Source organism: Hemitrygon akajei, chromosome 4 (genome assembly GCF_048418815.1).
Source record: "Hemitrygon akajei chromosome 4, sHemAka1.3, whole genome shotgun sequence".
In the NCBI taxonomy this organism is placed as follows: Eukaryota; Metazoa; Chordata; class Chondrichthyes; order Myliobatiformes; family Dasyatidae; genus Hemitrygon; species Hemitrygon akajei.
The window spans coordinates 35,599,187-35,624,759 of NC_133127.1; the positions used below are offsets into that span (position 1 = coordinate 35,599,187).

General features: G+C 42.4%; 1 protein-coding gene across 6 annotated transcripts in view; it reads left to right on the top strand.

The window, feature by feature from the left end:
* Positions 1-25,573, top strand: part of LOC140726227 (sodium/hydrogen exchanger 9B2-like) — a 131,224-nt gene that overhangs the window by 30,529 nt on the left and 75,122 nt on the right. For 5 of the 6 annotated variants that reach the window (XM_073042313.1, XM_073042316.1, XM_073042314.1 and 2 more), the window contains 2 exons: positions 17,697-17,793; positions 25,014-25,185. In XM_073042313.1, the coding sequence (XP_072898414.1) occupies positions 17,707-17,793; positions 25,014-25,185 (259 nt within the window). In that variant the 5' untranslated portion in view covers positions 17,697-17,706. Of the gene's footprint in view, positions 1-12,368; positions 12,391-17,696; positions 17,794-25,013; positions 25,186-25,573 lie in introns of those variants that run through there. The other variant, XM_073042318.1, reaches the window with a different exon arrangement.

Here is a 25,573-nt window from a genome sequence, read left to right on the forward strand (position 1 = left end):
CTGTGTGGAACGAGCTTCCAGTAGAAGTGATAGAAGCAGGTTCAATATTGTAATTTAAAAAAAAATTGGGTAGGTATATGTACAGGAAAGGAATGGAGGGTAATGGGCTGAGTGCAAGTCGATGGGACTAGGTGAGAGCATGTGTTCGGCACAGACTAGAAGGGCCGAGATGGCCTGTTTCCATGCTGTAATTGTTATATGGTTATAAAAATCTTTATTTAGTCACTGTGAGAGGGGGCTTTTATAGCACTGGAAGGAGTTGGGATTCTGACCATCTGGAATACATGTGAAAGTCCTTGGGATTGTTTTGTGGACCTTCTAGATTTTATCAGTGAAGAGTGAACAGTGCATTAGCAGTGTTCCTCAAATCTTAAAGTTGGGGGAAATAATGACTTTTGTGAAAAGTGAACTCTGTATTATGGCAGACAGTGTCTATATGGATTTTAGATGGGAGGAAAGGTCCTCTGAGTAAGAATTTGAGATATCTAGGGGTGTTTAGTAACAACTTTACCAAGTATTTTCAATTAGTGCATAAGCAGAGTTGGGAGAAATGCAGAGAGAATTGGGAGAGTTGGAAGAATTTCTGTTTACTTTTTCCTAAAGAGTTAAAATCTTAAAATATATAAATATCTAGTTTTGCAATTATGAACAATGAGGAAAAAATAAAGGGTGATTGAATGCAAATAACTGTTATGGCAAAGGGAATAACACTGTTTGTGAGGTTTTTGTTAATCATTAGGAAAGAATGATTTCAGAGACATAATTGTTCAAGAACAGAAATGGACACACTTCAGCCCGCTATGTTCATGCTAAAAATTTTTTGTCCTTATATGGTAATCTAGCTTGCATGTGTTCAGTACTATCCTGCTGTGTCTTGACTAATTAAGTGCTTATGTAAATTTCTCTTAAAATTAATGATTTAATCTAATTCCACCACCACCTTTGGCAGCAAGTTTCAGATATCAACCACTCTCTGTTTAAAAAAAAAATCCCATCAAATCCCTTTAAAGCTCACTCTTATCATCTTCAACCTATTCCTTTTTGTTTTTGATGCCCCTACCATGTGGGGGGGGGGAGCACTGACAATCAACTCTATCAGAGTTTCTTATAATTTTAAATTCCAATATTATGTTGTCCTTCAGTCTGTATCATTCTCCACTCATAATTAAAGTCCTCCAACCCAAGCAACCCCATGGAGAATCATCCACATTTCCTCCAGTGCAATAACAATATTGATTATAAAGACTTGATTTTTATTGTTTAGATTTATCTATAAAAGGCATTTATAGAAAGCATTTATTAGAAATGTTTTATTCAAGTAAATGTTGATCGTTCAGTATTGTCCTGGGATTCAGTAAAATAATTGGATTTGGTTGTGAAGAAATTACTATTTTTCCAAGTCAGGATGGTACCAGTCTCTGTATTTTTTTAAAATCCCATCAAATCCCTTTAAAATGCTTATCATCTTTTAAACCTCCTTCCTCTTGTTTTTCATGCCTCTGTATGGAAAAAGTGACGAAGTTGCAGGTAGTTGGTGACGTTCTTATGAACCTTATACCCTTGCTATTGATGAAATTGTAGGTTTGAAAGGTACTTTAATGAAGCTGGTGAGTTGTTTTGCTACATCTGGATACTTCACACCACAAAAGTGAAATGGTATTGGAAGGAGTTACTGTTTGATAATTATTCTGTTACTTTTTCAACTAATCCATTTGGCCTGTTTAAACATGTACAGCCAAATAATGATTTGGTAAAACATTTCATTAGGAGTTGCTTTTTATTTTACAAACATTGCACGCACAAGCCCAATAGCCTTGATCAGTGGTGAGTGATTTTTAAGTTGGTTTTAGTAGGTTTGTTTATATTTATCTCATAAGACAATGGAAAAAATTAGGCCATTCAGCCATCTCATCTGATCCACCATTTGATCATGGTTTATTATCCCTCTCAACCCCATTCTTGTCCCTTCTCCACATAACCTTTGACATCCTTCCTAATCAGCCCCTGCTCTAAATATACTCTTTGGCTTGGCCTCCACAGCCATCTGTGGCTATTTATAAATTTGCCAATGACACAACTATTGGCGGAATTTCAGATAATGAGAAGGTGAGAGAGATCAGCTGGTTAAGTGGTGTTGCAACAACACCTTGTACTCAACATCAGTAAGACTGAGGAGTTGCTTGTGGACTTTAGGTAGGGGAACTCGAGGGAACACAAGATATACCAGTTCTCATTGAGGGTTCGGTAGTGGAAAGGGTGAGTAGTTTCAAGTTCCTGGGTGTCAACATCTCTGAAGATCTATCCTGGGTCCAACATATTGATGTAATTACAGAGAAGGCACAGAATTTGAGAAGAATTGGTATGTCACCAAAGACACTCGCAGATTTCTACAAATGTGTCACGGAGGGCATTCTAACTGGTTGTATCACGGTCTGATATGGAGGGGCCACTGCACTCTTCTCATTGCTACCATCCAGGATAAGGTACAGGAGCCTGAAGCCACACTCAACATTTCAGGAACAGCTTCTTCCCCTCCACCGTCAGATATCTGAATGGAATGAATACATGAACACTACCTCACTATTATTTCCTCTCTTTTTGCACTACTTAATTTTAGTTTTTATATATACTTAACTATATACTACTAAAATTCTCATGCTCTGTTTGTCTGCTTGTGACCTCCAATTAGCTCAAATGGTGCATTACCGTGGCACTTTTTTGATTAAATCGACTTAAAATCCGCTAACTCAGAGAATGCATGCAAAGTTCAGGGTTATATATTCGTACAAAATTGCTCATTTGTCAACCAACTTCCACACCCGAGAGCCGATTCCAGCCACCGTAGAAACAGCGATGCGACACCACGATGCATGCGCATGGCCAGCCTCAGCAGCGCCTCACGATGCTCACAGTAGCGACATCAAGCGGAGCAAAAGGGCAGGGCAGCTCTATTTCGAGCAGTCACATTCTGCTAATCACCATCAGCATGTGCAGGATTGGGACAGATCTAACTGCCACCCATCAATAAGAGATCAATAAATCTTATTGTAATGACGTACTTCGAGACATCCATCAAACCCTTTGCTGCAGTCAAAGGACAGCGGTGACTATATCACGTCCATTTAGGAGAGTGCCAACAACATCAACAAGAATAATCAACATCCTGGAGACTTTGGTGTTACTGCTTCGTATCTTCCATCCAGCATTAGGGTAAAAGAAACTATGGTCAGCCTAATTATGCTGTGTGGAAAGAGAAGGGGGACATTATGGTCAAGAGATGACGCCAAATGTCGTCGGGAAGCAGCAAGGAGAGGGAGAGAACAACAATTGGATGAGGCCAGGGCCGCACATCTCCAGGATCAAAGAGTCAGAACAAAGAAGATGAGAGAAGAAGAGACAGAGGTGGAGAGAAGTGCACATCTCCAAGATCAGAGACAAAGAATAAACAGCGGAAGAGATGAAGAGACGGCACATGAAAGGACTGCACATCTCCAGAATAACAACGAAAGGCACAAGGGTGGCAGATCAACCAGAAATGCTGCCATCAAAAGTGTCCTTCGTTAAATGAGGAGGATCTATATTTGCCTTGCTATGCATCTTTCTTCTTTAATAAACTGAGTTTTTTTTCTTCAATTTCCAAAGCAAAGCAATACCAATAGCATTCAGGAAAATTTAATATTCATTCTGGTCACATCACACTGCACTACCTTTCTCAAAGTCACCCGGTTGTCTAGTTGTTTTTATTATTATGTATTGCTGCGCCAACAAATTTCATGGCATATATTAGTGATATTAAACCTGATCCTGAATCAATGAATTCCATAGATTCACCATCCTCTGGTTATATGTATTGAGATACCTTGTGAAGTACTTTGGCATCCATACAGATCATTTAATTAAAACAGTGCATTGAGGTAGTTCAAGGAAAAATAATAACAGAATTCAGAATAAAATGTTAGTTAAAGAGAATGTGCAGTGCAGGCACACATTAAAATGTAAAGCCATAGGAGAAGGTTGTAACATCATGTCCATTATATTACTCTAGAGAACTGTTCTTTAGTTTAATAACAACAGAATAGAAGCTGTCCTTGAGCTTGGTGGTACTTGCTTTCAAGTTTCTGATTGGAAGGGGGAGAAGAGTGAATGTCTGGGGTAGATAGAATATTTGATTATACTGGCTGCTTTATCAAGGTAGTGAGAAGTGTAGAGAGTCCATGGAGGGGAGGGTGGTTTCCATGGTGTGCCAAGCTGTTCCCACAACTCTGCAGTTTCTTGTCACGTGCAGAGCAGTTATCATACCAAGCTGTGATGCATTAGTATAATATGCTTTTTATGGTTGATTTAAAAAAATGTTCCATTCAAAGAGATCTGCAAGATTACTTTAGCTTTTGAAGAGATAATGGCATGTGAGCTCTCCTGGCTGTTCAGCCAATCTAAATGTTCTTGTGTAGTTATAAAATAGAGCTATATATCAATACATGTGTGTGATAGATGTGCCACCATTTTTTCTCTTTTTGCACTATTTAATTTAACTTTTTAATATATAAATTTCTTGCTGTAATTTAAAGTTTTTATTATGTATTATGTGCTGGTGCAGCATAACAGTAAATTTGTCATATGCCAGTGATATTAAACCTGATTCTGATCTTTAGCTGTGGTGTCTAATTATTGTTCAGAAGAAAAATGAATTACCATTTTTTTACAAGTTTAAGTTGTTTATATTTAAACATAAACTCTGAAAGAGCTCGGCAGTCAAGTAGCACCTGTGAAAAAAGAATCTAGTTAACAAATTGTATAGTTCCAGTGACTCTTCACCAGAACAGATTGAAAAGCAGAGGAGAAAGTTCTGAAGTGAATAACCTATTCACTATTGAAATCTTAATTTTTTAAAAAATGTCCTGATCTATATACCATAAATTTGTTGAAAAATATCTACTTGAAAAGATTTAAGCTATTATTTTATGAAATCTGATTATAACACAAGGGATCCAGGGCATGTTGGCGAATTAGATCCAAAATTGTCCGATGATAGGAGGCAGAGGGTAGTGGTTGTCATGAAAGAGGTAGTGCTGAGCAAACTTGTGGGCCTGATGACAGGTAAGTCCCCTGGTCCTGATGAAATGGATCCCAGGGTACTAAAAGAAATGGCAGAAGTTATAGTAGAGGCTTTGGTGATTGGTCGCAGAGGTTGCCAGAGTGAAGTTGTAAGCAACATCAAACTGCTTAACTGGGGAAGGGCTAACTATGCAGACGAGTTAGAGATGGAGAACCATGGCTGACGAAACATGTGAGGCAACTCGTTAAAAGGAAGAAGGAAGCTTATGTTAGATATAAGAAGCAGGAAGCAGGAGGGGCTCATGAGGAATAAAGTGTAGCCAGGAAGAAGCTTAAGAAAGAACTTAGGAGAGCTCGAAGGGGGCATGAGAAGGCCTTGGCATGTAGGATTAAGGAGAACCCCAAGGCATTCTATGTGTATGTGAAGAACAGAAGGATGACAAGAATGAAGATGGGGCCACTAAAGGATAAAGATGGTAACATGTGCCTGGAGGCGGAGGAGATTGGGGAGGTCCTAAGTGCTTCAGTATTCAGTATTCACAAGTGAAAAGGACCTTGATCAAGGTGAGATTGAAATAGAACAGGCCTGTGTGCGGACAATGTGGAGATTAAGGAAGAAGAAGCAGTGTTGGATCTTCTTAAAAACATCAAGATTGATAAGTCCCCAGGGCAGAATGTGATATACCCCAGGTTGCTGTGGGAAGTGAGAGAAGAGATTGCTGGAGTAGTAGCTATGATCTTTGAATCCTCTTTGACTGCAGGGGAGGTGTCAGAGGATTGGAGAATGGCAAATGTAGTTCCTTTGTTTAAAAAAGGTAATAGGGAGAATCCTGGGAACTGTAGACCGGTGAGTCTTACATCAGTGGTCTGCAAACTGTTGGAAAGGATTCTAAAGGATAGGATCTATGAACATTTGGAGAAGTACATTCGACTCAAGGATAGTCAACATGGCTTTACGAAGGGAAGGTCATGCCTCATGAGCCTAATTGAGTTTTTTGAAGAGGTAACAAAAGAAATTGATGAGGGTAGGGCGGTAGATGTGGTCTACATGGATTTTAGCAAGGCATTTGACAAGGTCTCCCACGAGAGACTCATCCAGGTCATGAGGCATGGGATCAGTGGAACCTTGGCTGTTTGAATAAAAAATTGGCTTACAGGAAGAAAGCAGAGGGTAGTAGTGGAAGGAAAGTATTCTGCCTGGAGGTCGGTGACTAGTGGAGTGCTGTAAGAATCTGTCCTGGGACCCCTGCTCTTTGTGATTTTTTAGAAATGACCCGGATGAAGAGGCAGAAGGATGGGTGAGTAAGTTTTTAGATGACATGAAGATTGGAGGAGTTGTGGATGGAGCTGTAGGTTGTTGAAGGTTACAAGAGGATATAGACAGGATGCAGAGTTAGGCAGAAAAGTGGCAGATGGAGTTCAATCCAGATAAGTGTGAGGTGATGCATTTTGGAAGGACAAACCAGAAGGCTGAGTACAGAGTTAATGGTCGGTTACTTATGAGTGTGGATGAATGGAGGGACTTTGGGGTTCAAACCCATACATGCCTCAAGGTCGCTGCACAGGTTGATAGGATAGTTAAGAAGGCCTATGGGATGCTATGCTTCATTAATAGGGGGGTTGAGTTCAAGAGTAGAGAGGTCATGTTGCAGCTCTACAAATTTCTGGTGAGACCACACTTAAAGTATTGTGTTCAGTTCTGGTCACCTCATTATAGGAAGGATGTGGAAGCTATGGAGAGGGTGCAGAGGAGATTTACCAGGATGTTGCCTGGATTGGAAAACAAGTCTTATGAGGCAAGGTTAGCATAGCTGGGACTTTTCTCTTTGGAGCGTAGAAAGATGAGAGGGGACTTGATAGAGGTCTACAAGGTTATGAGAGGCATAGGTAGGGTGGATAGTCAGTACCTGCTTCCCTGGGTATGAATAGCAAACACCAGAGGACATATGTACAAAGTTAAGAGAGGGAAGTTTAGGGGAGACATCAGGGGTAAGTTTTCTACACAGAGGGTTGTGGTTGCCTGGAATGACTTGCCAGGGATGGTGGTGGAGGCTAAAACATTAGGGATATTTAAGAGCCTCTTGGACAGGCACATGGATGAAAGAAAAATAGAGGGTTACAGGGTAGTGTGGGTTTAGTACTTTTTTTTAAGGAATATATGGGTCGGTACAACATTGAGTGCTGAAGGGCCTATACTGTGCTGTAGTATTCTAGGGTAATCCGGCCATCCTAATTGGATGGCAAACAACTCTCCTAACTCTTATCTTCAACAGTAACCCAAAAAAACAGCTTGCACAGAACAGCACAAATGAAATACAGAACAGCATAACAGTAAAAAAAAATGAACTAGGGTGTTACAGGAAATGTAACAAGCTGAAGGGTAACCTTACAGAGGTTTACAACATTTTGAGGGGCTTAGATAAAATGGATAATTGGAATTCTTCTCTGAGGACAGCTGTATCTAGAACACAGGTTTCAGTAGAGTGAGGAGAAATTTCAGAGGGCTGAGGAGGTAAATTGTGCCGCACACGGAGGTAAATACTTGGAATGAGCTGCCAGAAGAACATTTAGAGGCAGATGCTATTACAGTGTTTAAAGCATTTGTGCAGGTACTTAGATAGGAAAGGAGAAGAGAGATACTAGTCTAATGTGGGCAAAAGGGATCATCTTAGATAGACATCATAGTCAGCATGGACGAGGTAGGGTGTAAGGGCCCATTTTCTGTTTGTATGTTCTATAATTTTATGGGGCTCTCTGGAGTTATGTTAAAGAGAATCTCTTCCGCTGTAGATAAAATCAATGGCACAGGGGAGAGAAAACAAAATTCAAAGTCATCAGAGTTCCTGTTTTTAGATAAGTTGCATTTATCACTGGACCATTTAATATTCATTCACACAGCCTTAGTTACGCAAATATTAGCATTGTATTTCGATAACATATGTATACAAAAGCTATTTTAACATATTCGTCACAATCCTTTTGTCATATCCCTTCAGTGATTGCTTATAAACCAATTAACTTAATCTGTTGTCAACAATCCATACCTTTCAGCTGATATTTTGTGATGTCCTCCATTTTGTTTCCTTACCTTGTGTTTTAATCCTGATGTTTAATTAGTAGAATGTGTAACACGCATTTGTTGGGTATCAGAAACCTGGGCAAGAATTAGTAAGAATGAAACTAGTCAGAGGGCATTAACATTGAAACAGTAGGGCTAATTTTGTCATGTAGCAGGGTCTGGAAGGCTTGTGAAGGTAGAGAGTAAAATGAATGCAGCAAAATACAGGGAAATCCTGGAGGAAATCCTGATGCAGTCTTGGAGAAGATGTTTTCCAGCAAGACAATGACCCCAAGCATAAAGCCAAAACAAAACAGGAATAACTGAAAAACAACAAAGTTAATGTCCTGGAGTGACCAAGTCAGAGTCCAGACCTCAATCCAATTGAGAATTTGAGGCTGGACTTGAAAAAGGCTTTTCCCTCATGATTTCTGGGCAATCTGAGAGATCTTGAGCAGCTTTGTACAGAAGAATGGGAAAAAATTGCAGAGTCCAGATGTGCAAAGCTGATAGAAACTTACCTACACAGACTCAAGGCTGTAATTGCTGCCAAAGGTGTATCTACTAAATACTGACAAAAGGGGATGAATACTTATGCAATTACGAGGAAATCTGCAGATGCTGGAAATTCAAACAACACACACAAAATGCTGGTGGAACACAGCAGGCCAGGCAGCATCTATAAGGAAATATATTTACTGAGGTAGCCTCCACTGCTTCATTGGGCAGAGAATTCTACAAATTCACCATTCTCTGGAAAAAGCAGTTCCTCCTCATCTCCATCCTACATCTACACCTCCGAATCTTGAAGCTTTGTCCCTAGTTCTAGTTCTGGACTCTGACTTGGACACTCCAGGGTATTACTTTGTAGAGATATGTTTTCACTTTGACACAAAAGAGTCTTTTTCTGTTGATCATCGTCAAAAAGCCAATTAAATCCACTGTGATTCAATGTTGTAAAACAATAAAACATGAAAACTTCCAAAACTTTTTATAGGCACTGAATATATCCACACTCATCCCATTAATTTGTATCTGGCCCACATCTCTTTAAACCTTCCTTATTCACGTACAGTATCAGCCCAGATGACCTATAAACATTGCAATTTTCCTGTTTCTACCATCTCTAATAGATTGTTTCATACTCTCACCACCTTCTGTATGGGAAAAGCTGCCATTCAGGTCCCTTTAAAATTTTTCCCCCTCATCTTAAACCTATACCCTCTAGTTTTAGTCCCTTTACCATGGTGAAAAATACTGTGATTATCTAGCCTTTCTACTCCCGTCATAATTCTAGAAACCTCTGTATGGTCATCCCTTCATCTTCATAAGCTCCAGGGAAAACAGTTCTAGCCTATCTCTTCTCATTTGACTCAATTCAATTCCACTTCAGGCAATCTTCCTGTGAATATTTTCTGTACCTTTTCTAACTTAATCACATTCTTCAAAAAGTGTGGTGATCAGAACTGCAGATAGTACTCCAGCTGTGGCCTGTATAAATCAATTGCCTGGAATGTGTTTGGAACTTGGTGGAAACAGATGTAATAACACTTAAGAGGTATCTAGACAGTTATACAAACAAGCAGGGAATAGTGGGATACAACCCATGTGCAAGCAAATGGGATTGGTTTAAATTTGTCAGCATAGACATCATTGGCTGAAGGGTATGTTCTTATGCTGTACCGTTTTATGTTCTAAATTGACCAGTTCTTCAGTTTTAAAACATTGAATCTTGACTATTATTTAGACATAAAACTACAAATGCTCATATATTGCAGTATCTTTAATGTCTGTTTTTTTAAATCAATTTGCTGCTTGAGGACTGAATGAATATTCGTGTTCTATTGCTGTTCCTTAATGATTGATGGTTTTCTTCATATTCCTTAAGAGTAAGACTCTTCAGGTGCCTAATCCCAAATGTCTCATAGTAATAGGTAATTTTTCAGTTAGTACCTTGTTAAAGCTTGGTATTATGTCCCAAATGTTTACTTGTGTAAACAGTCAAACAATTACTACCACAATTAAAATACACATTCCATTGAACTGAAACCAATCTATTTCTGGCCAAGTTTGAGTTACGTTTGTAAATACAAGTCTGATTCCACAGTTAACCTGGATTTATTATAAATCCTTCGGAGAATTCAGAGATTTTTCTGCTCCTACAGCAGATAGCAGAGCTTACTGTCCAAACGAATTTGAAACTATTTTACTGCTAAGTCTAGCAGTATACAGCATAGAAATGAGCCCTTTGATCCACATAGTCCACAGTAAAAATAAAAATGTCGATCTGTACTAACCCCATTTATCACTGTTAGTCCATAGCCCTTTTGTGTCTTGGCAATTCAAATACTCATCTACCTTCTTAATGGGGTGAGCGCCTCCGTCTCCACTACCCTTCAGGCAGTGTGTTCCAAATTCCAACATCTCTTTAATGAAAAATTCTTGCTTGTTTGGGGGAAAGTTTACATTTGTCTATCCCTGCCAGTGTCCCTGATAATGTTAAATCCTCTATCAACCCCACCCCCTCCTGCTTCTCTGCTGTCAGAATAACAAACTAAACAAACTAACCTATTTCAGATAACATCTTGGTGAATACCCTCTGTGCTCTCTTCCAGAGCAATCACATTCTTTCTTTAGTGCAGTGAGCAAAAGTATGCATAGTTGATGCGGTATCGTTAATGCTTAATAAAGCCGTAATATAAATTTCCTGCTCTTAGATCCTAAGCCTCAGCTGATCAAGGCTAGTCCCTGTATGCCTTCTTTACCACCTTATCAAACTGCACTGCTGCTTTCAGGGATCTATAGACTTCTACACCAAGGTTTCTTTGTTCCTCAATATTCATTAGACACTGCTTTTCAGTACGTATGTACTGTATGAAGGAATGACATTCCAAAGTGCATCATTTTGCCTTTATCAGGATTTAGTTCTATCTGCCATTGCTCTGCCGAGGTTACCAGATGATTAACATCTTTCTGTAGAGACTAGTCTCTTCAATGTCCAAATACTGCCAATTTTTGTTATTTGCAAGTGTACTAATCATACATCCTACGTTAACATCTAAGCCATTACTATATATAGCTCACAGTACGAGTTGCCGTACCAATCTTTAACCAGTAGAGATACAGTGGATTCCAGCTAATTGGGGCACATCTGGACCAGTACCTTCTGGCCCAATTGAATGACTGTCCCAATTAGCCAAAGTTTCATGGAAATGGGTATTAAAAAAACTACTGTTTCTGTGAGTAAAAAAAAAAGTTACTGTGTGTATTTAAATGAAATACAGAATAAACTAGAACACTACCATTGTTACTATAGTATAATAAAACCGTATTAGTTCCTAATAATTATTGACAGAGGAATTAATTTGGTGTATGCTGCCATGTATAGGTTATCGGGGGGGGGGGGGGTGGAGAGCGCCTCTGGTGAAGGGGCATGTCATGCCCATTCTGGAGCAGCTAACTCACTTTTGTCCCCCACTGGACACTTGGCTCTCACCTGTGGCTCCAGGTAGCTATTTGCACACAACAGCGTCCGCACACTGGTTCACTGCTTCAGCAGGCGGGCTAAACCAGGTGAGGGTAGCCTGTAGACCTCATACTCCGGTGAAATAGGGATATGCCTGTCCTAGCATGTGAAGTGAGATCCAATGACAAAGAAGGCGGTTCTGCAACGCTTTGTGGGGAGCAAATGACATGATGACGACACAACTATTGTTGGCAGAATTTCAGATGGTGACGAGAAGGAGCAAGATACATCAGCTAGTTGAGTGGTGTCACAGCAACATTCTTGCACTCAGCATCAGTAAGACCAATGAATTGATGGTGGACTAAAGAAAGGGTAAGACGAGGGTACACACACCAGTCCTCATAGAGGGATTAGAACTGGAAAGAGTGAGCAATTTCAAGTTCCTGAACCCAACATATTGATGCAGTCACAAAGAAGGCACAACAGTAGCTATATTTCAATAGGAGTTTGGTATGTCACCAAAGACACTTGCAAATTTCTACATCTGCAGCATGCTACCACCCATGCTGGAGCCTTACAGTTTGCCTACTGACCCAACCCATTGTCAGATGATGCAATAGCCACAGCTCTGCACACCATCCTTTCACATCTGGAGGAGAAGGATGGTTATATGAGAATGCTGTTCTTGGACTGTAGTTCAACATTTAACACCATAATTCCCTCTAGGCTCGACAAGAAGCTCTGAGAACTCTGCCTTCACCCTGCGTTAGGTAGCTGGATCCTGGACTTGCTGTCAGATCGCCAGAAGGTGGTAAGAGTGGGCTCCCTCACCTCTGACCCTCAACACAGGTGCCCCTCAGGGCTGAGTACTAAGTCCCCTCCTTTACTCTCTGTATACCCATGACTGTGTGTTGCCACCCACAGCTCCAATCTGCTAATTAAATTTGCTAACAACACCACACTGATTGGCCTAATCTCAAATAATAATGAGGCAGCCTACAGAGAAGAAGTCATCATCCTGATACAGTGGCGTCAGGAAAGCAACATCTCCCTAATTTTGTGAAAAAAAGGAGCTGGTTGTGGACTACAGGAGGAATGGAGACAGGCTAGCCCTTATTGACATCAATGGACCTGAGGTTGAGAGGGTGAACAGTTTTAAGTTCCTCAGCATAAGCATCACCAAGGACTTCACATGGTCTGTACGTACAGGCTATGTGTTGAAAAAGGCAGAACAGCTCCTCTTCCACCTCAGATGGTTGAAGAAGTTTGGTATAGGCCCCCAAATCCTAAGAACTTGCTACAGGTGTACAATTGTGAGCATCCTGACTGGCTACATCACTGCCTGGTATGGGAACTGTACTTCCCTCAATCACAGGACTCTGCAGAGAGTGGTGCAGGCAGACCAATGCATCTGTAGATGTGAACTTCCCACTATTCAGGGCATTTACAAAGACTGGTGTGTAAAAAAGGGTCCGAAGGATCACTGGGGACCTGAGTCACCCCAACCTTGAACTTTTCCAGCTGCTACCATCCAGGAAATGGTACCGCAGCCTAAAAGCCAGGACCAACAGACTCCGGGACAACTTCTTTCACCAGGCCATCAGACTGATTAATTCATGCTGACCCAACTGAATTTCTATGTTATATTGACTGTCCTGTGTACATACTATTTATACAAATTACTATAAATTGCACATTGCACATTTAGATGGAGACGTAATGTAAAGATTTTTACTCCTCATGTATATGAAGGATGTAAGTAATAAAATCAATTCATTTCATCCAGGAGGGTACCAGAAGGTTGGAAAACAGCCATATGACTGTCTTGTTCAGAAAAGGAGAAAGGCAAAAGGCAGAGAACCACAAGCTAATTAGTTTAATAGCTATTATTGAGAAAGTGCTAGAGTAAATAATCAAAGAGGAAATGACTAATCATTGTCATAGAAAGTCATAGAGCAATGCAGCACAGATACATGCCCTTTGGTCCAAAGAGTCCAGGCCTACCAAGTTGTCCTTCTAAGCTCCATTCTTCCATCTACCTATCCAATTGCTTCTTAAATGATATTATTGTACTTGCCTCTTACAATTCCACATGCTCACCACCTTCTGTGTGAACTAGTTGCCCCTCAGATCCCTTTTAAATCATTTGCCCCTCACCCTAAATATATGCCACCTAGTTTTGGACTCCCCCACCCTGTGGAAAAGATTGTTAATATCTACCTTATGTATGTGTCTCATAATTTTAAACACTTATATAAGGCTGCCCCTGATTCTCTTACATTCCAAAGAATTAAGACCCAGCCTGGCTAATCTTTCCCAATTTTATGCCATCTAGTCCTGGCAACATCCTTAAGTCTTTTCTGCTCTTTTTCCAATTTAATACGTCTTTCCTATAACAGAGTGACTAAAACTATACAAGGCACCCAAGTGCAGCTTCACCAATGACTTGTACAACTGCAACATAATGTCCCAACTCCAATTTCAAAAAAAGCTACTTAAATCTACTCAAAATGGTTTTATGAAAGGTAATATGTTTGACAAATTTTCTCAAATTCTTTGATAATTTGACTGCAAGAATTAATAGAGGGAAGCCTGTAGATGCTGTGTATTTACATTTTTAAAAGGCATTTGATACGAGACCACATAAGAGGCTTGTGCATAAATTAAAAGTCTATGGAATTGGAGTTAATGTGTTAGATTTGATTGAAAACTGGTTCTTGTATAGAAAACAAGGTTGGAATAAGTGAGTCTTTCTAAAGATTGTAGGAGTTTTTGGCCCTCAATTGTTCACTATTTATATTAATGATCTATAGGAAGGAACATGGTGTGAAGTTTCTAAACTGTCAATGATACAAAAACAGGTGAAGGGGTGTGTTGTGATAAGGATACTGTGATGGTGCAATAGGATGTAGATAGTGAGTGAGTTGAGAGCCTGGTAAATGCAGATTAATGGGGGAAGTCAAACACGAGGAAATCTGCAGATGCTGGAAATTCAGGCAACACATACAAAATACTGGTGTAACACAGCAGGCCAGGCAGCATCTATAGGGAGAAGCGCTGTCGACGTTTCGGGCCAAGACCCTTTGTCAGGATTAACTGAAAGGAAAGATAGTAAGAGATTTGAAAGTAGGAGGGGGAGGGGAAAATGCAAAATGATGGGAGAAGACTGGAGGGGGTGGGGTGAAGCCGAGAGCCAGACAGGTGATTGACAAAAGGGATACAGAGCTAGAGAAGGGAAGGATCATGGAACGGGAGGCCTAGGGAGAAAGAAAAAGGGAGGGGGGCACCAGAGGGAGATGGAGAACAGGCAGAGTGATGGGCAGAGAGAGAAAAAAAACTAAATATATCAGGGATGGGGTAAGAAGGGGAGGGGCATTAATGGAAGTTAGAGAAGTCAATGTTCATGCCATCAGGTTGGAGGCTACCCAGCCAGTATATAAGGTGTTGTTCCTCCAACCTGAGTGTGGCCTCATCTTGACAGTAGAGAAGGCCATAGATAGACATATCAAAATGGGAATGGGATGTGGAATTAAAATGTGTGGCCACTAGGAGATCCTGCTTTCTGTGGCGGACATGAATGGGGGAAGTGATAGTTCAACCACATCTCCTCCATTCTAACAAGGCTGTGTGCTTGGCCCCTGTTCTACTCACTTTATACTGATGACTGAGGCTAAGTACAGCTCCAAAGTTGCATCTAAGTTTCCTGAGGATACCACTATTGTTGGCTGAATCAAAGCTGGTGATGAATCAGCATATAAGAAGGAGATTGAAAATATGGCTGATCAGTTCCATAACAACAACCTTTCACTCAATGCCAGCAACTGGAGGTACATGTGCCAGTCCGCACCAGAGGATTAGAGGTGGGGAGAGTCAACAACTTCCTCGGCATTATCATTTCAGAGGATTTGTCCTGGGTCCAGCACATAACTGCCATTACAAAGAAGGCATGGTAGCATCTCTACTTTCTTAGAAGTTTGTGTAGATTTGACATGTCATCTAAAACATTGACAAATTTATGCTGTTGCACAGTAGAGACTATACTGACTAGTTGCATCACAGCCTGGTGTGTGAACACCAGTGCTCTTGAATGGGAAAAAAACTACAAAAAGTACCCAGTCCATCACTATTGAGCACATCTACAAGGAGCATGTCGCAGGAAAGCAGCATCTTTCATCGAGGACCCCCACCATCCGAGCCATGCTCTCTTCTCACTGCTGCCATCAGGAAGGAGGTACTGGAGCCTCAAGCCCCACACCACCAACTTCAGGAACAGTTATTACCCCTCATCTATTGGTCTCATGAACCAGAGGGGATAACTTCACTCACCCCAACACTGAACTGACTCCACAACCTATGGGCTCACTTTTAAGGACCCAACAACTCATGTTCTCAATATTTATTGCTTATTTATTTTTTATTATTTTTTTCTCTTTTTTTTTGTATTTGCACAGCTTGTTGTCTTTGTATATTAGTTTGTTTATCCATCTCTGTCGTGTGCAGTTTTTCATTGATCTATTTTGCTTCTTTCTATTTACTGTGAATACCTGCAAGAAAATGAATCTCAGAATAGTGTATGGTGACATACGTGTACTTTGATAGCAGATTTACTTTGAACTTAAAAGAGAAGTCAAAAGGCAGAATATTATTTGAATGGGGAAAAAAATGTAAGTGAATGAAGCCCAAAAGGATTTAGGTGATTATTGCATGAATCTAGTCTAACGTGGTGAAGGCAGTCAGTTACAACTGGGTTGGAATATAAAACTGGAGAGGTTTTGTTGCAATTTTACAGTGTGTTAGTGAGACCTGACTTAGAATAATACTGGGTATCGATTTAGTCCCTTATCCAAAAATAAAAGATATCGTAGCATTGGAAATTCACTAGGAAATTCCTGAGATTAGAGGGTTGTCCTATCAAGAAAGGTTAAATAGTTTGGGTCTGAATTCTTGGGAGTTTAGTAGAATTAGTGATGTTGTACTTAAACATATAATATCCGAATGAAGCTTGACAGGGTAGCTCTTAGGATGCTTTCACTTGTGTGGAGAGTCTTGAACAAGGAGATGTAACTACAAAAGGAATTGGTCATTGAAAGCTGAAGTACAAAAAAATTTCCTCACAGAGGGTATTTAAAAAGGATCACAGAGCACAGAACATTACAGCACACTACATACCCTTCAGCCCACAATGGTTGTACCAACATTTTGACCTAATCTAAGATCAATCTAACTCTTCTCTCCTACATAACCCTCCATTTTTCGATCATCCATGTTCCTGTTTAAGAGTTTCTTAAATGCCCCTAATGTATCAGCCTCTACTACCACCCCAGCAATTCACTGTACGTAAAGAACTTACCTCTAACATCCTCCTATAATTTCATCCAGTCACCCTAAAATTATGCCCCCTTGTATTAACCATTTTACCCCTAGGGAAAAAAATCTCTGGTACCCATTATATCTTTGCCTCTTATCATCTTATGAAAGATGGTGGATGAATATTTGATAGATTAAGGAATAGAGGGTATGGAGAAATAGAACATAAGAGGCATTGAGCTCAGCAATTAAGATCATAGTAAATGTGAGGGTGGAGTTGAAAGCTGACCTACCACTGCTCCTATTTTCTTTGTTTCTGTGATTGAAAATACCACTGAGTAAAGTGTCCAAAAATAACAACATTTTTCATGGCAGCCACTGATTAACCATCCTCTGATACTTGCCTTTTCCTTCAGGTCTGACACTTGGAATCCACTGCCAAGGGCGAAGATCTAATAGAAATATTTAAACATTTATTAGGCAGGCACATGAACAGGCAGGGAATGGGGGTGTCTAGACCATGTGCTGGCACGTGGGATTAGTTTAATGGTTGGTACTGACATTGTGATCCAAAGGACCTGTTACTATTCTGTGCTGTTTTATGTTCTAAATCCTCAGGGCTAATTATATTATTTGCTTAAATTAAACTTAAAAACGTTGACCAAGGCTCAGAGAGCCTTGTTTCCTTATGGGGTAAAAAGCAGATATTTGAGCAAATTTCAAGGAAGAGAATCTTCAGGGGTAAATCTAGTTTCCTGAGAACTTTATGATAAATTGGTGACTGTTTATATCTCCTTCCTCCTTTTACAGTTTACAGAGAATGGCAAACAGAGGTATTGAACACCTAAATAATGCTTCAAACAACGGTAAAACTTCACAGGCAACTCTGAAAATGATGGAGTCACAGGTATGTGTGAATTTATTTACTTCAGTCAATTTATAGATGACATTTGACCTCTACCTAGCCACACATCTCCAGGCTTATTGGTCTTGAGGTTACATACTGCTCAGAGCCTCACAGACAGCAAATGACAGATTGTTCAATCCTCTGTCTGTGCCATTAATGTTACCCCCAATCTCTTTGTGCATAATATCAAATGCCTTCTGAAAATCCAAATATGCAAATTCCCATTTATTCAGTGAAGTTATTACGTCCTTAAAGAATTCCAGCCAAGTTGTTAGACGTAATTCTCCTTCAATGAAACTGTGTTAACTTCATTTGATTGCCTTATGATTTTCTAAAAGTCCTGTTGCATTTCCTTAATATTTTTATTGCTAGTTGACTCTCATACTTCTATTGTAGTCGCGTGCAACGCGCTACTAAAGAAACACGGAGGCAGAGAGAGAGCTGAACTCAGAATGCCTTTACTGATTCAAAATTGTGCGCTTAAATCTCCCCTCCCATGGGCCCCAGCGACCCGCGGGGCAGACGTAGCGTCAGACTGTCCCCGGAAGGTCCGCCCCGAGCGGGTGGTTGCGTGCCTGCCCACGGCTCCTGATGGCGGTTCAAGTCCCGCGTGTGCAGGCTGCCACACTACCCCCTCCCCAGAAAGGTCCTTCGGGGGAGTGGAGCCCCCAGTCTGTGTGGCTTGCCTGGGTGGCTGGCCTCACTGGCGCGGTGTGGGTACCCCCACTGGTTGCTCAATGTCCATGTGCACCAGTTTGAGGCGGTCCACTGTAAAAGACTCTTCCCGGCCACCCAGCTCCACGACACACATGGTACCATTGTGCTGGATCACCTTGAAGGGTCCCTCATACGGCTGCTTTAGAGGTGATCTGTGCATGCCCCTGCGAATAAAAATATACTCACAGTCTTGGGGGTCTTTAGGGGTGAAGGATGGCGTGGGACCATGCCTGGAGGTCGGGACCGGTGCCAGTAAGCATATGGACCTCAAGATATGCTTACTGAGTGGAGGCAGGGGCGAGGCAGTGTGTCGGCGATGATGTTGTTCTTCCCTGCGATGTGACGGATGTCTGTGGTGAATTTTGAAATAAAGGACAGGTGCCTTTGCTGCCGAGCCAACCATGGGTCCGATACCTTGGCCAGGGCGAAGGTGTGGGGCTTGTGGTCCGTATACACAGTGAACTCCCTTCCCTCGAGGAAGTACCGGAAATGCTGGACAGCCAGGTAGAGCGCTAGCAACTCTCTGTCAAAAGTGCTGTACCTCACCTCTGGTGGCCATAGATGCTGGCTGAAGAAAGCGAGTGGTCGCCACTGGTCCTCGACGAGCTGCTCCAGGACTCCACTGACTGCTGTGTCGGAAGCGACAACTGTGAGTGCCGTGGGTACATCGATTCTCGGGTGCACTAGAAAGGCCACCTTTGCCAGCGCCTCCTAGGCCTGCTCGAACACCTCTGTGGACTCCGTGTCCCATGCCATTTCTTTGGCCTTGCTGGCCATCAGGCTGAACAAGGGTTTCATGATGTGTGCCACTGTCGGCAAAAACTGATGATAGAAGTTGGCCATCCCTACGAACTCCTGCAGGCCCTTGACCATGCTGGGCTTGGGGAACTGGCGGATGGCCTGGACCTTGGCCAGTAGGGGAACTGCGCCATGTCGGTTGACTCTATTGTTGATCTCCGTCAGCCATGTCAGTTGACTCTAAGTTGATCTCCGTCAGCCCAAACTGGCACTTCGCCAGATTGATTGCCAGTCCATGGTCCCTCAGGCATTGGCAGAGCTGGCGCAAATGTGCCACGTGCTCTTGGTGCCAACTGCTGGCCACCAGGATATTGTCCAAGTAAATGAAAACGAAATCCAGGCCGCGTCCCACCGAGTCCATGAGCCTTTGGAAAGTTTGGGCTGCATTCTTGAGACCAAAAGGCATCCTCAGGCATTCAAACAAGCTGAACGGGGTGATGAGGGCTGTCTTGAGCATGTCATCGGGGTGCACTGGGATCTGATGGTATCCCCTGACCGGATCGATTTTCGAGAAGATGGTCGCTCCATGCAGGTTCGTCCTGAAGTCCTGGATGTGGGGTACCGGGTATTTGTCAGCGGTTGTGGCGTTGTTGAGCCTTATGTAATCTCCATCCTCCTGCGGACTTGGGCACCATGTGTAGTGGGGATGTCCACGGGCTGTCTGAGCGGTGTACGATTCCCATCTCTTCCATCTTATGGAACTCCTCCTTGGCGAGGTGGAGCTTGTCAGGTGGGAGCCTGTGAGCTCGGGCGTGCAGCGGTGGTCCTTGCGTAGGGTTGTGGTGCTGAACGCTGTGCTTGGGATGACTGTGGAGAGCTGCGGAGTGACTATGGAGGGGAATTCCACCAACACCCTGGCAAATTCGTTACCCGAGAGGGTCACGGAATCCAGGTGGAGGGCCAATAGCTTGACTTCTCCGAGCTGGAACGTCTCGGCGTGGACCAAACGCCGGCCTTTTAGATCGAACAGGAGGCAGTTGGCTCGTAGGAAATCTACCCCTAGTAGTGGCTGTGTGATGCACCATCAATAACTCTCAGAGACGTGAGTCGAGATAGGCTTTTATTAGCTGGAAGGAAGCACCATCAGCAGCAAGAGATCACCACACAACATCCTGGAGACTGAGGGAGGAGCAGTGCCTCCAATTGCCTTTATACAGGGGTCTGTGAGAGGAGCCACAGGAGCAGTCAGCGGGGGGGCGTGTCCAGACAGGTATATGTAGTTCACCACACTGTGACACCGCTGCCAACGTGAAAGTCCAAGTGAAACGGCTGGACCCGAAATGCAGTGAGATAGTTCGCGGGTCGTACGTCCGAATACTGGTGCCATTTGCAGCGGTGAGTTCAGGGCCTGGGACCGCGTTACGAGTGTCCATGTTGGGGGGGTGGGGGGGAGTACGCTGACTTCGGCTCCGGTGTCTACCAGAAAGCGCTGCCCGGAGTGTCGGTCGCAGAGGTATAGGAGGCTGTCTCAGTGACCAGCTGTCATAGCTATTAGCAATGGCTGGCCCTGGCGTTTCCTGAAAAAGCACATGGTGGACGGCAGCGGCACGCGCCTGAGCCCCATCTTTGGTGATAGAAACACCATTGTTCTGAGCTTTCGTCTTTTTCCCCTGTGGGTCTCGATGACTTCGGTTACGGAGCCTGGGTTTGGGGCGTATGATCGTGGCTAGGCCCACGGAGGCTGCTCCACGTTGCTTGCTCTGCCAAAGGACATCTGCTTTAGCCGTGACCCCGTGTGGGTCGCTGAAATCCTCACTCGCGAGGAGGAGGTGAATGCCCTCTAGCATTTGCTCGAGGAACAACTGTTCAAATAGAAGGCACGGCCTATGGCCATCCATGAGCGCCAGCATATCGTTCATGAGCTCGGATGGCATGCGGTCACCCAGGCCGTCCATGTGTAGGAGCCACATGGCCCGTTCGTGGCGGGAGAGTCCGATGGTACAGATCAGGAGCGCCTTAAGCTTAGCGTACCTGTCCTCCGTTGGTGGCTGGCGTAAGAAGTCGATGATCCGACCTGCCATCTCCTGGTCGAGCATGCTGACCACGTAGTAATACCGCGTAGCGTCGGCTGTAATGTTTCTGATATTGAACTGAGCCTCAGCCTGCTCGAACTAAGCATGGGGCTGAGTGACCCAGAAAGTCGGGAGCTTCAGAGAGACCGCGTTGTGCGAGTTGCTCGAACTCATGGCTAGTCGCTGAGTCACCGGCTCCAGATGCCGTCTGGAATGTCGGGGTCACCAATGTAGTTGCGCGCAATGCGCTACTAAAGAAACACAGAGGCAGAGAGAGCTGAACTCAGAATGCCTTTAATGATTCAAAATCGTGCGCTTAAATCTCCCCTCCCATGGGCCCCTGCGACCCACGGGGCGGACGTGACGTCAGACTGTCCCTGGAAGGTCCGCCCCAAGCAGATAGTTCCAAACACGCTACCGCGTGTCTGCCCACAGCTCCCGATGGCGGTTCGAGTCCCACGTGTGTGGGCCGCCACACTATCTCCTTTCTTTGTAGACATCCTTTACCACTTTCTAAAGATTTCCCAGTCTTCTGCTCCAACACTTTTTTGTCCAACATTGTATGCCTTTTTTTTTCAACTTAATGCCATCCTTTCATTATTATTCTTGGGTGGTGTATCCTTCCCATTGAAACTTGCTTTCTCAGTGAAATGTATCTTTGAGATTTACAAATTATTGTTTTAAATGTCTGTTCTGCTCAACTTGTCCCTTAATCCATTTTCCCAGTCTGCCTTAGTCAGCTCTGTCTAACTACTGTAATTACCTTTATGTAATTTAAGGGCACCGGTTTTAGACATGACTTCCTCAAATGGATCCTCGACTTCCTAATCGGAAGACCACAATCTATGCGGATTAGTGATAATATCTCCTCCTGGTTGACGATCAACACTGGTGCACCTCAGGGATGTGTGCTTAGCCCACTACTCTACTCCCTCTATACCATGACTGTGTGGCTAGGTATAGCTCAAATGCCATCTGTAAATTTGCTGATGATACAACCATTGTTAGTAGAATCTCAGATGGAGATGAGAGGGCATACAGGGGTTGAGTGGTATCAAAGCAGCAGCCATGCACTCAATGTCAGTAAGATGAAAGGGCTGAAAGACGAAACAGTGGAGACAGTGAGCAGTTTTAAGTTCCTGGGTGTCAAGATCTCTGAGTATCTAACCTGGTCCCAACATTTTGATGTGACTATAAAGAAGGCAAGACAGTGGCTATATTTCATTAGGAGTTTGAAAAGTTTTGGTTTGTCACCTAAAACACTCTAACTTCTATAGATGTTCCATGGAGAGCATTCTAACAAGCTGCATCACTGACTGGTATGGGGTGGGGGTGGCGGGCTACTGCAGGGGACCAAAAGAAGGTACTGAAAGTTGAAAAGTTAGTCAGCTCCATCTTGGGTACTAGTCCATTTTGTATATAGTACAAAATTAAATTGTTTTAGTTTCAACTTTAAAAATGAAAGCTAAAACATTATTCCAAAATGGATGATCTGTATCTAGTACAGTATCTTCATGCAATATTGAAATGATCTTGTTATTAACAATGTTTGTTACTATTACATTGTTAACATTATTACATATCCCACATGAAAATTTTGGCCAGCTGTTATGGAAGTGAGGCTGCACAAGTGACTGACCATAATACAAGTGACCAATGGCCATAATACTATTAGCTTTAAAACAATTATGGAAAAAAGATAGGACTGGGCCTCAAGATAAAGTCCTATACAAGGGTAATTTTGGAGACATTGAGCAAGAACTTGTGAAGGTGTTTGGAAAAGGTTGTTTGCAGTTAAATAAATGTCTGGCAATTGGGAGGCTTTTAAAAGTGAGATGGCAGTTAAGGGCCATTATATTCCTGCTGGAGTGTAGGACAGGGCTGACAGGCTTAGAGAACCTTGGCTGAAGAGGGATATTGAAGTTCTGGTCAGGAAAAGGTAACTATACTGTATGTCATATACATCTGGGATTAAGCAAGTTCATTGACAATAAGGGATGTAGGAGGACAAAAGAGAATATAAAATATCATTGGCAAATAAGGTAAAGGAGAATTCTAATCTATAATAATAATGACAGATAAAGAGTAACTATGGAGAGAACAGGCCCCCTTGAAGATCAGTATGTGTGGGATCAGAAAGCTGTTCAGGGTTTTCGTATGAACACTACTTGTCTGTATTTATCAGAGAACAGAACAGTGATGTCCTGAAACATATTGACATTATGAAAGCAGAGACATCGGTGCATAAAGAAGGATGAATCTTTGAGGCCTAGCCCAGGTCACTTTGGAAAGCAAGGGAAGACATTTCTGGGTACTCAACAGAGATATTTGTATCCTAATTAGCATGGGTGAGGTACCACAAGGCTGGAGTCATTAATGTTATGTCTTTATTTGAGAAGGGTTGCAAAGGTAAGCCAGGGAACTAGAGGCCAGTGAGCCTAATGGCAGTGATGGAAAATTACTGAAGTGGTTTATGAGGGACAGGATCTTACTGAATTTGGAAAGGCGAGGACTGGTGTTGGAGGTCAGCATGGGAAATCATGTTTGAATTTTTAAAGAGATGAACAGGAGGATTGACAAGCATTGGTGTTGAGTACATGGATTTTAGCAAGGCCTTTGACAAGGTCACGCATAGTAGGTTAGATCGCATAAGATCCAGGGTGAGCTAGCAGATTGGATACAAAACTGGTTTAGTAGTAGGAGTCAGAATGTGATAGTAGAGGATTGTTTTCATATTGTAAGACTATGAACAGTGGTGTTGTCCTAAGGATCATTGCTGGGTGCCCTGTTCTTTTGTATGTGTACCAACAATTTGGATGAGAAAGTAAATGGACTGATTAGTAAGTTTGTGGATAGCTAAGATGAGTTATCTAAGATTATAGCAGGATCTAGACTGACTGGGAGAGTAAATGGAAATTCAACTCAGACAAGTATGAAGTGATATGTTTAGGGAAGATAAACCAGGGCAGAATATACTCAGTTAATGGCAGGGTTTTGTGGGGAGGGTTGTAGAATAGGGAAACCTAGGGTAGAACAAGTACAGGACTCCCCAAAATTGATCACAGCCGTGTCATTGTGTACAAGAATTGGAACATCATATTGCAACTGTACAATGTGTTGGTGAGACTGCAGGGAGTATTGTGTGCGTTTGAGGATGTGATTAAGCTAAAGGGTGTGTAGAAAAGGTTTACAAGGATGTTGCTGGGACTGGAAAGTTTGGATTATAAAGAGAGACTTGATAGGATGGGAATGTTTTGCATAGATAGAGTAGATAGTCACGCATTTTTTTCCTTAACTCTACAAGTGTCTAAAACTAGAGGGCAGGAGTTTTAAGGTGAGAGGAGAATAACTTAAAGAGGACCTGGGGGGCAATTTTTTTTACACAAAAAGTACTGGGTATATGGAAAGAGCTGCCAGAGAAAGTGGCAGGTACTGTATACTTGCAATACTTAAATGACATTTGAACAGGTGCATAGATAAAGAAAAATTTGAGGATATTGGTCAAATACAGACAAATGGACTAGTGGTTTGGCATCTTGGTCAACCGGGTGAATTGGGTCAAAGGGCTTGTTAACTTGTGCATCTTAATAGAGTACAGGAATCTCCATTACCTTAAATATATTATTTCAGTTTTCCTTTTACCCAAGGGAATAAATGTCTAACTGTGTCTTCTATTTTTCATCCTTGTTGCAGGACTTCACTGATAAGGCAAATACCATAGAACCTTCAGATCTACCACTAGATGAAAGTACCCTTCTGAATAAAAACGGGCGGATTGAGGAGCCTATCCGAAAACATCGCCATAAACTGTGGAAAATATGTACATGCCCACCTCAAGGAATCATTGCTAGCATACTAACAAAGGGTTAGACCATAATATGCTTTTCAATTTTTTTTTGCGTGTATGCCATACTTTGCAGAGCCTTGGCGACCACTTCTTTTTTCAGGAGGAAAGATTCTGTGAGTGGTCCCCTACATCCTTCTCACAGCGCAATGTTTGTTTTTGCGAGGCTGAGTTGCGAGCTCGACGCTCAACCCAGCATGGATGGAAAGCATGTCTGGGAGCAGCCCGTCTGGATTTGAACTTGGGAACCTTCACTCCCGAGTCCAGTGCTAATGTCACTGCGCCACCAGCTGGCCTATTTTCAATACTAACCTTTTTTATTATTAATAAAACCTGCATATTACTTGTTTATTCATCAATAGAGGCTTCACTACCCGTGCCATATCACATAATTGGATGAAACATTTGA